Source organism: Musa acuminata, chromosome BXJ2-8 (assembly GCF_036884655.1).
Source record: "Musa acuminata AAA Group cultivar baxijiao chromosome BXJ2-8, Cavendish_Baxijiao_AAA, whole genome shotgun sequence".
Taxonomy (NCBI): Eukaryota; Viridiplantae; Streptophyta; class Magnoliopsida; order Zingiberales; family Musaceae; genus Musa; species Musa acuminata.
The window spans coordinates 1184072-1197519 of NC_088345.1; the positions used below are offsets into that span (position 1 = coordinate 1184072).

At 34.2% G+C, this 13448-nt stretch overlaps 1 protein-coding gene and 1 long non-coding RNA gene across 4 annotated transcripts; both read right to left on the reverse strand.

Moving 5' to 3' along the window:
* Positions 1 to 1708: 1708 nt before the first annotated feature.
* LOC103994123 (uncharacterized) lies at positions 1709 to 10891 on the reverse strand. 3 transcript variants are annotated; one of them, XR_001979245.2, is made up of 8 exons: positions 10679 to 10891; positions 9408 to 9473; positions 6655 to 6804; positions 4333 to 4418; positions 4120 to 4228; positions 3053 to 3272; positions 2359 to 2533; positions 1709 to 2285 (listed from the first exon to the last, which is right to left on the reverse strand). XR_001979245.2 is itself a non-coding variant. In XM_065119472.1 (6 exons), exons 1-6 carry the CDS (start codon positions 10847 to 10849, stop codon positions 3105 to 3107), a joined length of 750 nt encoding a protein of 249 aa, XP_064975544.1. In that variant the 5' UTR covers positions 10850 to 10891; the 3' UTR covers positions 2865 to 3104. The 3 variants fall into 3 exon arrangements, 1 of the variants encoding a protein (XP_064975544.1); XR_010489045.1 differs by having other exon boundaries at positions 1709 to 2313; XM_065119472.1 differs by lacking the exons at positions 1709 to 2285; positions 2359 to 2533 and having other exon boundaries at positions 2865 to 3272.
* Positions 10892 to 12226: 1335 nt separating this feature from the next.
* Positions 12227 to 13444, reverse strand: LOC135618534 (uncharacterized). The gene is made up of 3 exons (XR_010489046.1): positions 13306 to 13444; positions 12688 to 12762; positions 12227 to 12579 (listed from the first exon to the last, which is right to left on the reverse strand). It is a non-coding gene; the product is annotated as an uncharacterized LOC135618534 (long non-coding RNA).
* Between the last annotated feature and the right edge of the window lie 4 nt (positions 13445 to 13448).

The following is a 13448-nucleotide window of genomic DNA, read 5'->3' on the forward strand; positions in this document are numbered from 1 at the left end:
AGTATATAAAAGCAGCGGCCGCATGAGAGGGAGAAACCCGAACCCTGTGATAGCGTGAGACAGAGGATCCTCGGGCCATTGTGAATGGGGGATTGGGGATTTGGGATCTTGGAAAGAGATGCTTCAAAAAGATCCGAATCTATGTAAATAAATGGCTGCTATTTTCTTATGTATTTTTCGATTATATTAAATGATGGTTAGGATTATGCTACTCTTTTATCATAATAGATGGTTAGGATAATCCAGTTGATGCCATCACGGAAAGTACTTTCACCAAAAAATTCAAATGTGAAAGGTTTCGATTTTTATGTAAATATCTCATATTTTTTATATTTTGAGAAAAAATATATAAAAAAAATATGAGATATTTTTATATGAGATTATGAGATATTTTGAGATATTCTCCATAAGGGATTAATTTTTGTAAGATTTATGTTTTAAAGTGTATAAGAGAATTTTTACATGTAAGAAGTTGTATTCTATATGTTTTACCATTAATATTAATTATTTTATATTTTATTTTATCTAACGATAACATCTCTATGCCTCTATAGAACATTTGTAAATATATATATATATATATATTTATATATATATATATATGAATATACATTTATGTTATATATATATATATTATGTTATATATATATATATATGTTATATATATATATATTTTATGTTTATATATATATATATATATATATATATATAGCAATCAAAATTTTTACTAGCTAAGCTGATTTACATACTAAAAAAATATATCGAATTAGATTTTAATTAATAAATAGGTCATATAAAAATAAATTTATAAAATGAGGATTTGACTCCTCAACTTATGTTAGGTAAGTATGATAGATGATAGGATGTAAGTGGGTCAGATACAGTAGTAGTTTCAAATGCTTGATTGGTAAGTGGGTTTCAAATCCAATAGTATATTGGTATCATATGATTTGATAGGTTGAAAGCTCTTCCTTATTAGCTTAATAAAATAAGACAATACAACAATTACTCGACATGATCATAGTGATTTGATTAAGAATAGTAATCAAACATGTGCAAAAAAAAAAAAACTCTAAACTTAATCTACAATAAATAGAAATTACATATAGATCATGTAATGAAATGAAGGTAGCATCTTCAAATCATAGGACTTGCCAAGACTCAAGCATGGGGAAATTATTATCTTTTTATATGCTGATTAATCCTAAATTGTTGCATTAACATTAGTTTACACCATAAAACAAATTACTTAATTTAACATTTGTGTATGATTTTATGAAGCTGAGATTAATCAACAATTTCAAAAGCCTAAAATACTATCATGTAAGTCTGAATTCCCTCCATATTTGTGCTAGTAATCAAAGTATTTTAACAAACATGCAAGCAGAAAATGTTGAAGAATGAAATTTACTCCCATCATCATATAATTTTTTAGAAGGTGTATAGCACACTTTCATGTTTAGATGGTGAAATCTTAATTTCTCACTTAATTTAGCTTAATCATGAAATAATTACACTGAATATTTTTAATATAAATTTCATGATATCATTTTTACTATTTAAGATTATTGTTTTACCTTCATCCTTTTGACATCAAAATCAAAAAATATTTTATCTTCTGCCTGAAATGATAATAGACAATCAAATCAATTTGATTACCAGCTTTGGCAAGAGGTCCGGGTTTTCTAGGTAGAGAAAACAAAGCAGAGAGACAAACAATCAATATTCATAATAAAAGGAGGTAAAACACAATGCAGCAAGGTTTTGTTCAGCATATAGTTTCTATGTACCAGTCAAACTTTTTGTACCAGTGACAGACACACTGGGGGGAAGATCCAAATTCCACAATGGAATTCCTAATGGTCCATCCTTTACAGATAGCATCATTTGCAGCATTGATTCCAGACAATGTCAGACAACTTGGATCTGCATGCTATTTGGTGCAGGAGCACACACAGTTGAGAACTAGTAGCAGAGATGACATCTACTAATCACATGCAGTTCCTTAGCAGAATATCTTCAAAGTAAAATGACCTCTCAGATCTAAACTTTGCATAGAGGCAGCAATCATCATCATGACTTGGCATGAATAAGCCAAGTTAGTCACATGGGTGACACCCAAGATTGAGGCATGGCCAGCTAAGCCATCAACTTTGAAAACCAAGTAAACCAGCAAGGCAGATCACCCACTCCATCCATCTCATATTGTCTTTTGACACAAGGTTTCATAGTGGTTGGTGTGTCAAACAGCCATTCATGGAGCTTCCTTCATCTCTATCAAGAATCTACATGCAAAAATCGAAAGAAACACATCTATGATCATGATGGTTAATTTCAAAAAGCGAAAGCAAATGTTACCTGGCAATTATACATATCCATGTGCGGAGCCATGACCGCGTTGATCACGTCCCAATCATGTTCTGCCAATTGCAAATAGATGTGCTGGCACACTGGAGACAGGACAGGCAGCATTCAGCACATGCAGTCACAATCAAGGACTCATCCTGGAGGGAGCTCATTACCAATTTCCTGGCTGTGTACAAAGGCATCACATGTAAGCTATATCCCAGAAGATAAGTTCTAGTGTGCCATAGAAGCTGCTGAAGGAGTGCATTAGGTCTGTGAGAGACCACAACACTCCAGAAAACATTTCAGAATGATTATGTCCATGTAAAAAGCAATTTTGCATATGCAAATTATACTAAAAATGTCAAGGACCAACTTTTATGAATGGCTTCCATGTACATGTATCATATGCCCTGTGAATCTTAGTCATGAATATGCTGAGGAAGGAAAGTAAAACAAGGAGGAATCAACATGTTTAATGACCACAACATAAGTCTTTTGGGGCTGCAAACCAACTATGAAGCCAATACCAGGTATTGTTATAGCTAAAATTTAGGAATCACAATAAACAGATTTCCTTCCAACTATGTCAAAGAGGACCCAAGAACGAACAGTTTCAAGGATAGACAGGAATCCAAAACATAAATGTCCAGAAGCATACAATACAAAATATCATATTGTTCAAAAAGATTCCAGTCAACCATACTTTGTGAGGAGAATTGTAAGAAGAGATCCTTTTTCTGGGGACTGCAGATAAATTAGCCTTCGATACCCAGCAGATTCATGAAAGTTGTGCTATCAGTAAGATCAGAGAGTATGATTGCACTGCCACAGCTAGACTTCTTCAGCTCCTCCTCAGTAAATATACCTGTACATACTCCAATTGCAAGCGCTCCTCCATATTCTGCAGCTTTGATGTCATTTGGCTACAAAAATATGGGAAAGGTAAAATGTTAAAACACTGAATCACAAGTAAACACATTTCTAAAAGCTTTAACTAAAGAATTTCTTTTATAATGTGTGCATCCATACATCCAACGAATAAAATCAAAATGTATGCAATACCTAGTATTTATATTCAAAATCAATAACAAAGTGCTTCAAAGAAAAATAATGGCACTGTCAAGATGATCTACTATATATACAAAAGCACCTAGAAAAGAATTGGCCTTTTCATCATCACCAAAAATGAGTAAATTCAACATAAGTTTAATGTATTAGCATTAGTGTCTAACACATGAATATGTTGAAAATTTTCTGCGTTTTGTGGCATTAGATCAAGATAATGTTCGGCATTCCAATTTTACACATATCAGATTGACTCTGACCGTGAAGTGTTAAGAATAGTATCTACAATAAATGGTTTTCATGGCATAGGGTACATGTAAACATTGACAAGTTACAAGCATTGGACTTTGATAACTTCAATAAATGCGACCTCCCCAATTTCCAAAAACAAAAAAAAAATACACGAAAAACAAGCAACATGATGTAATTGAGTTATCATACTGTCTCAGTTCTATATTATCTGAATGAATAGCAAACACTTAAGCTGCAAGCTCACTTTACTGAGTAAACAGTAAAATGGAAGAAGAATTAAAAGGTAAGCAAGAACAGTTGGTGATTCTCTAACTCTTCATAACATTGAAGCATAACATGTACATTAACTCACCAGTAAGCCAAACCCCCCAACACTAGTTTTACACAATATGATATGTGCCATTTTCTAAATGAAGATGTAATTCAATTTATGGGAATATAAATGTGACATACTGTATCTCCAACATGCACACGTAAGTCAAATCCTGCAGGACATAGTTCTTTGGCTCTGTCAGCTGCAATCTTCACTAAATGCCCTCGATCAATGTGATCACTTCCAAATCTAGCAGAATATGTCAATACTGAAATATTAGCCGAAAAAGATAACCCTGAAGATCCATATTAGAAAAAAGAATGATAATAGAGATCACTACTCTTTTGACTCACCCTCCAAAGTTTGGAACTGTAAAATATTTTCTGATGCCCAATCCATCCATCTTCATCCATGCAATCTCTTCTAGATTGCCTGTGACCTATGACATAGCAAGATTCCAGAAAACTGCTGATAAGCATCTTGCAATTCTTGTATCAAGAAAGAGCAAGATAGAATCTAGAGTTTCAGAATCCAAAGGCTTACTGAAAAGCACAGCAAACTAACAGTAACTTGAGCTATCTTACCAAGAAAATTGTTGACCGAAGATGTAATGAGTGCAGGCATCAAACAACATTGAGTAGAAAATAAATCCATGAGAAAAACATAAATCGTATAACCAGATAAAATACTTGATAGAAATTTCAGAGCATGAAAAACAGTTGAAAGCTCAATGTTCATAGTGAATGTAGATCAAACAATTTGAGAGCTCCGAAAATCAAGCTGAAGAATGTTAATGTTCCGATTGTTGGTTTACTAGTTAATTTTCCAACTGCATACCATTGCTGAAAAATCAAGAAATTGTTTTTTTGCAACATCTAAAATACAAAGTAAATTTGTCACATAAACATTAGCAAGTACATCTAAGGTAATGGAATAATAGATGTGGCTGATGCAAAATCCAAGAATCCATGAGACATACGAGGGATCAAGTTTGTACGTGCTGAGTCAGAAACGTAACGCTAGTTATACAAGCTTTGCTCTTGTCAACTGACGGAGGGACTTCGAACTTTCGACAATAAATATCAACTTGAAGAATAACACAGAAAATGGCTCCATGGCTAAAAGGAAATTACAAGACATTGAGGCATAACTGACCATGAAAACATAAACGGTATTTAGGTAAGATTCTTGTCTCACAAGCAAATACCTAAAAGAAAGGAATTAGCCACAAAAGGACTCTACAAGTGAGAAAATGATCCTTGGCTCTTGGTAGCGAGAACCTTGCTTAAGTCCTATATCTTGATGATTTGGAATCTTCATAGGGAGAACATTCCTAAAAACTGGAATCATGACTTTTAATATTTCGAATTATGATGCCATTCATCCTAAAAAGTGAACAAATCCTATAATACTAGAGTTAATGAGCTTATTTCTTTCTATATAAGCTGTTGGATACAGAAAAAAAAAAAAAAGAAGAAAAGTTAGATCCAATGATACATCACTAATTTTTAGATCTTCTCCTCCTAAGGCAATACAAGTGTTTAACATTTGGTCAAAGACACATATATACATATACACATAAATTATACGACTCATTAACCCACCAAAGATACATATATACACACATATCAAACTATTCATTGGCTAACACAGTGTTGACGTTTGCTTTTAAAATAATATGAAGAAAAAGTAACAAAAATTTTGCAGGTCTCATGTACAAAAATAACTCCCCTCCTTGACTTTTCTAATTAATATCTTGAATTTGACTTCGTCCTTAATTATGTTCAAAGTCCCTAATTAACATTTAAAATTTCCATAATCTATGACAAACTAAATTGTCACCCTAATTAACGATTCTTATTACTACCCTAAAATGATGTCTTGCCCAAATAAGTATCTAAAAGCCTCTGAATAATATTAATTAATATAAGAATCCTAATTAACAACAAGAACGGCATAATTAATGCTCAAAATTTAAGTTTATATATATATATGCTTCCGAGGAACCTCTACCACTGTTTTATAAACCTTGTTGTTTCCTTGAATCTGCATCAAACTTGAATCCATAACCACATAGGCTTCGAGCTATCAATTGCTGAGTAAAATATTATGAGAGCTTGAGCAGCAGGAAACACAAGAACCAAGACAATGCAAAGTGATTGCACCTAGCCTCTAGACTAGTGGACATTTTTGGAAAAGAAAAATTAACCACAATTCCTTTTCAAGTGGTCATAAACCTGCAACAGGCAGAGCTGCAAGGAGAAAAGGATGATTAAAAAAGCAGTCAATAGACTCAATACTAGCAAAAGTTAGAAAAAGAAAAGTCACGATAAAGCAGAGCACAATAATCTATCCCAACTAGGGACAAATTTACAAAACTTATAAGAAGTGAGAACTGCAAATTCCACCTTATAGAAACACAAGAAACAAAACAAAACACTATCCTACATGTAGCGAACCAGTTCGTTATGTAGTAAACAAGAAAGTAATCAACAACCATTTCTATTGACATTTAAGTATAGGTTTGATATTAATAACCAAACAAATAAGTGGCACTCCAAAATATTAATTTAAATGATGATCCAGAAACTGAAGCAATGATTGCATCTTCTCAGCCACAAACTAGATTAAACATACACAATATGCAAATTGATACAACAAGTTAACAAGCCTACCAGTCCAATAACCACATTACTTGAAGACAAAGCATCCAACAAAGAAGCAACACCAGGAAGAACCTCAAGCCCCTCTCCAATTTCTTCAACATGTTCTCTAGCATATTTAAGCATCTCTGTCTTCATATCAGGAAGTCTTTCAGCAGCCACCTAAACAAATCAGTTAGTGAAGAAGGCTGAGGGACAGAGAAATAGAAGAACATCTTAAGCAGCCACCTAAACAAGAACAGTTGATAAAGAACATCCCAAAGTTTTAACTAATAATACTAATCAAAATTTTAGTTGGCATTTGCTTGGCATCTGGGATTGATCGGCCCATACTTTACAGAATCCAAGATGTTCAAAATAATCTAAGCTTCTAAGACCTCTACTTCTTCCTAGGGACTAGAAGAGTCCAAAAGTCTTCTATACCAAAGGTTGCCATGAAATCTTCTGTTTGTTAAATTGCCAGGTTTCTGTCACAAAGAAACGCATGTAGCTGTTACCAGACTTGAAGAATATGTCCTTCAAAAATAAAAAAAAATAAAAAACACAGAAGGGTGCAAAATCAGTATCTACCAAGTTCGATCAGATAAATAGAACAGATGAATTGATCAGCCTATGCTCAACATATAGAATGACAACCTGCAGTGTTGGATGTTTCTTCAGTTGCCTTCCAAGTAGGAATTATGAATATGATAATTCATATCTTTGACAAAATCTTTGTGATCGCACAATCTTTCAGTGGGTCCTTTAAATAATCTAGTTTTTTTCTGAAAAACATCATCATTTTCACACATCAAATGATAGCACCTAACTGCACAAATACACAGATTTACCATTTCTTTTTTTTCCTTTCAAGACTTAAGTTTATTTTCATCTTTTCAATGTTTTAAACATCAGTTCTGGTTTAAATATTTCTCCATGGTTTTTACTGTAAAAGATAATGCAGTTTCTATGATACTCAAATTAAGCAATGAAAATCATATAGTAATGCAATGGACACATTGAGGTACTTCATACTCTTATTTTGTCGTAAATAATAATCATGTTCAATTGCATAATAAGTTCTAAAGAAAGATTTGCAATGCAAGTTGAAGGAAATAGACTTCAAAACAAATATGACTCACGAGATGCCACTACGTGCATCTCCATCAATGTGCAGGATTGAGCATGTGCAGGATTGTTAAGTGATAAAACACTATGCTGAAAGAAACTAAAACATTTCAAGATAAGAGTACCTGCAATATGTTACAAGTGTACAGAAACAGCCATAAGCCCAACTATTTGAGTAGGTTACATAGAAATTTTCCTATTATCGAGCCTGTTGATGGCATATCTAAGCCATGTTATAAGGTTTTTTGTCATTTTATCTTCAATAAAAAGATACCTAATTGTTCACAATAGGAAACATTCTTACTATATCATTTCTACTAAACTGACACATCCATCTCAACATACTGCTAATACAGGTGCACAAAGGTAAGCGAGCTTTAGAACATTCAGATCCGTACACTACAAGCACGTCTCACTAGAAAAAAAAAATCCGTGATCTACAATCTAAACAAGTTCTTGGATTTATAGTGTTGCTCTTAGCATAAAGACTGAAAAGGAAGCTATCCACTATTTAGGCAATATTTTTATTCTTAATTAGTCTTCAACCATATAGTGTCCATATAGTGTTAGAAGGCAGGTTTTGATACATTGATTCAATAGATTGAAACACTTTAAAAAGCCTAAAGCATTTACTTCTGTTCCCATTGCATCAGATGCGGTTCACAATTGCAGGCAACAATTAGAATAACCCTAATCAATAACTCACCCATTCAAGGTTTCATCATGAATCCACTAATTGATTGAACATGGTGGCAACAGACATCTATACTACAGGGAAATCACCCTTTACAAGCCATATTTACTCCTTCAAATCTGTCAGTCTTTGGCAAGTTATAAAGACTTTTGCCTTTTTCTCATGGTATATAACCTTCTACAGAACCTCATGAAAAAGAAAGTATTGTACACACACGTTCACACACAAACACACAGCACACTGATTCTTATTTGGAAGTACCTTCTCAGGATTAGTGGTGTAATATCTCATTTTATGAAAACACTAAATCTGTTCTGATTGAATTTTCAAAATTAGCATTGAACTCTTTGATATTCAATGCTATCCAGGTCTACGTTTATTCGAAAGGGAGGCACTTGGAAAATCTCTTTTGTGATGAAGAATTGCTTACAATGAAACAATAATAAATATTGAATGGATCAGTGTTAAACATGTAGTATGGTCCTAATATGAAGTGACTATTTGGTATGTTACACTCCCAAAGTTTTAGTTTTTTTGTAGCTTTGATGTTCCCGCTAACCATTTTTAGTAGAGGAGAAAGGAATATTGTTTATAAAGTTACTATTTCCACTATATCATCCGAAAAATAAACAGAAATCAGATAGTCAAATAGGACTTCATAATAGATTATCTGATTTTTTTTACTGATTTAAAGGGAAGTAACCAAATGATGTTTCTCTTCAGAATTCACCAAACTGAACATTCCTAAACAAATCCTCCACCTTATTAGACATCGACCTGCCAGAACTGAGAATGAAGAAGAAAAACTTATCCACATTATATCCGTCATAAAGCTTCAATTTAACAACTTGATTTAGTTTTAGAAAGAAAATAAGCATCCAGTAGTATTCTCTGCAGGGTTTACTAGCAACATCATAGTAACGGACAAGAAAACAAAAAAACAAAGAGTTCTGAAGCTACCAACATTGGAAGATACACCATAGTGAATGGCTGTATTCACAAGTATAATGGGATCTGTTTGGCCATGATGCTGCAGACGAAATAAAAACGAGTTAGAATAGCAGACAATTCAACCATAAACACTTGAGACGACAACAGCAATGGATGACAGGAGAATCAAGTGAAGTTCAAAATATCCTAGTGATAAGCTGTTAATTGCTATTTCTTTTTCCAAGTGCTGTTGACAAATTTTCATTTCAAGTTCTGTGACACGTAGCTACACAGACATGATAGAGCTTATGGTGTTTTGTTGGCAATTTTTTAGTGCATATATCATGTACAGTCCCAGTTGAAATGACTCCACATTCTCCGGATGAGCCTTAAAACTCAATGGTAAAGCTATAACAATATTATATTTTCTTAAGCAAGCATTAGAAGACATAACGCTAATGCTTAAATCAGATCATGCACATCAGATTGATAACTGAAGTGATAAACAGTTTGATGGGGATACAGCAATCCCTCAATGCATATGTCACGTACAATTTCTGTTGAAATGGCTCCACATTCTCCAGATGTGTTCTCAGATTCATCAGTAAAGCTATAACAAGAATCTATTTTTTCTTATGAGCAAGCATTAGAAGACATAATGCTTAAATCAGATCATGCACAATAGAGAGATACCCGGAGTGAGTCTTCTGATGCTTAAATCAGATCATGTACAATAGATATATAACTGAAGTAATAAAGATTTTGATTTGAATTACCAGTTCAAAAGCTTAGCTTAAGTTGCCAGGAAAAGACCAAACATTTATTAAGTTATAAAATTCCATCTCACATGGTGCTGACCAGATTAGGCTTGACGCATGAAGTATGAACCACCCTCAAGTGAATGGTGCAAGATAATTAAGGAGGTCACTACATAACTGTTGATTAAACACACATAAAGAGGGACAGATGTAGGATTCAAACTCATAACCTACTTCGATACCATGATAAAGATTTTGATTCTATTAACATATATCCTAGAGGCCTAAAGTATTAGGAAAATACTCGATATATTTTAAAACCTAACATCGACAATAAAAAACAAATAAAAAAAACCAAATCAGAGTTATTCTAAATATTCTCGTCTTCAAAAATGTAAAGTAAATTTCTGATGAGAATCAACGACAGCATTTCTACTCCCAACAGCAGGATCGAAAGTTCGATCCGATGGGATGCCGCTCTTTTTTTTTTTTTAACCAAAAGGGACGTGATGTGACATTGGACACTTTGGTCATCAAGATCACGAACCTGGACGGCGTCGATGGTGGCGTTTTGGAGGCCAAAGACGCGCAGGAAGGCGTGAGCGAAGGCCTGGCGATGGAGGTGGTTGGAGGCGCTGCCGGTGCTCCGGATCAGCGTCCCGTCCACGTCGAACGTCACCAACACTCGCCTCCTCGTCATCTCCTGCTCCGCTTCCATCTCCCTCGGACACCAACAAAGTGCCCCCCGTCACACCGTCACACCGTGATCCGCAACATCAATTGTTAACATAAATCTATTCGTTAAAATGTCTTTGGCCCATGGGCCGAATTAGCAGGCTCAAATGATGTCACAAATATGGATATTTCCGATGTTTTGTTTTTTTTCAAAAAATATTTTTTTATTTATTATATTAAATAATATATAATATATTTTTATATGGATTGGAACATAAAGAACTATCAGTCGTGCAATGTCTCTGCAAGACATCCTAAGAGACTGTTGCACAGTGATAGATCGTCTTGTAAGTCGATTAATATAATGAATAAAAATTATTTTAAAAAACATGTAACATATATACTAACCACCGTATATCATATTATTATTTTTATTATTAATAGTTGTTAGGGAAAAAATATTATTGATGTCTTCGTTAGCATAATATATCCTAATTTGTATGAGGTTGGGGATGTCTTCTCAAGTCGATACCTTCAATGGTTAAGTCAATACTGAGGTCTTTTTCTTTTTTTCTTTTTTAATCTAGAGTTAAAAGTGTATTTTTATACTGACATCGAGGAGAAAGAAATCTCATAAAAATTTTAAGGGGAAGATAGTTCGTAACCGACTCGAATTGTCATGAGGACTTTCGAAAATATTCATACGAATATTTCATTAGGGAGTCAGTTTGTAATTGACCTGAGCTGTCCTTAAAATTTTAGGAATATTCCTATGATTTCATTAGGGAGTCAAGTGGAGTGCTGGAGGTGGAGTTGACAGACTTCTACGATTTCTTGTGCTTCTTGTGAGGGGAAGAGAGGAAAAGGAAGAAGAGAAGAGAGAACAATAACGAGAGATAAGGTAAAGAGAGAGGAAAAAGAAGATAATGCATATGTCACCGCTATGCATTTGAGGAAGAAGACAACGAACAACCCTTGACCATTTATCGTACGATAATCTAGAGCTTGTAAAATTCATGCTTGTAATTTGCATTGCCTTTCAATTGTTTATTGAAATAGCTGCTTGTTGATCTCAAATTAAATATTTTTTTCTAATCCGTCGTTTGTTTCATAAATCCTTAAGGGATCGATCACAAAAGATTTTAGGAAGATTGATCCTTTACAGATGGACACACTAAAGTGCCGCACGACTAAGACAAACAAGTTAAATTCGTGACAACCAAATCTAATTGACAGGATTCTTGGATTCTTGGATGGCCAACTTGTTGTGTCGTCATGTTTTAACTCGAGTGTCTGTCGTATAATTAAAAAACATTTCATTGGCTTTTAGTTCTATTTTATTGCCTTCTTATTTAAATTAATAACATTCTAACCTGTTTATGTTTTTAATGAGAAGTTGGATTTTATTCCTGGTCTCAGTCGCATGCATACTTAAAAAAGAATACAGCACAAACTGCATGGTCGAGTACATCATAGATGCATGGTCGATATCATCATAACTGCCGAGTACATCATAATATCATACCGTAAAAGTTGCAAACCCTGTACTTGTAATTTGTACATAGGTAGCGTAAGTGGCATGCCCGTCTCTTCCTTGTTTGACGCACTTTTTCTTCTATTACATATTATAGCCATTCATGAGCGAATTAGAGCAATGCTGTATGAATCATTGCAAATCATGTTTCTTGCTTCATCCATGGTTGATATCCAATAGGATATTGTGTGCGATTTGTGAGTTTGGTTTAGGGGTAACAACTCCATGCACATTTTTTGCTGCAAAGTTTATGGTGATTTTATGTTATATCAAGCTTGACAAATAAGAACCTGTAAATTATAAGTGTCTTGGTAAATCACAGAGAGACAGAGAGAGAGAGAACATACTCCTGTAAGTAAGTGAGGTCAACTCTTCTTGTTGTCCCGGATTTGCTGCGAACTCCACTGCCATAAATTCTGCCCCTGGTAAGAAGCTTCACTGTCAGAATTCAGACTAAAACTAGTTGAGGTTAAAACGAGCGTATCAAAGGATGAACATTTGAATAGCAATGAAAAAGGAAACAACGAAAAATTAGAAATGGTTGACATGTTTGGAGGACCATAAGATGCCTCATGAACCGAAGTAGGTTGATGGTCATTGTCATAATAATAATGGAGACGATACAGCCACACACGCATTTTATCGAGCACCTCCTGCGCACGTACAAAGTGGTTTTCTATCTCACAACTTCAAAAAAATATTCTATGTTGAGTGTTTTATAAATTAATTAATATATTAATAATAAGCCTCAAGCTTAAGTCGACGAATGAACATTATGTACATCAGTAATGAAAACATAATTTAATTTAATTAAAAAACTTTATAAAAATATTTCTTATATATATATCTTAAGGGACGATTAAAAAATCCGACCCGATTGGCCATTCTGTAGGAGGATCCTATCAAAAGTGGATCCGCATGCAATCCCACTTCGCAGAACCGTCTCCGTGATTCCATTCGATTACCTGTTAGAAACCGGCATCCGCTTAAAGTGAATTCCATCCTGTTCCTGCGGACCATCACACCGCACGCATGACGTCCCAACGCATTCCCAATGCCTTTAAAACTTTTGGAGCCGAAAAGAGGCGAAGAAGGCGAGACCAAGTGA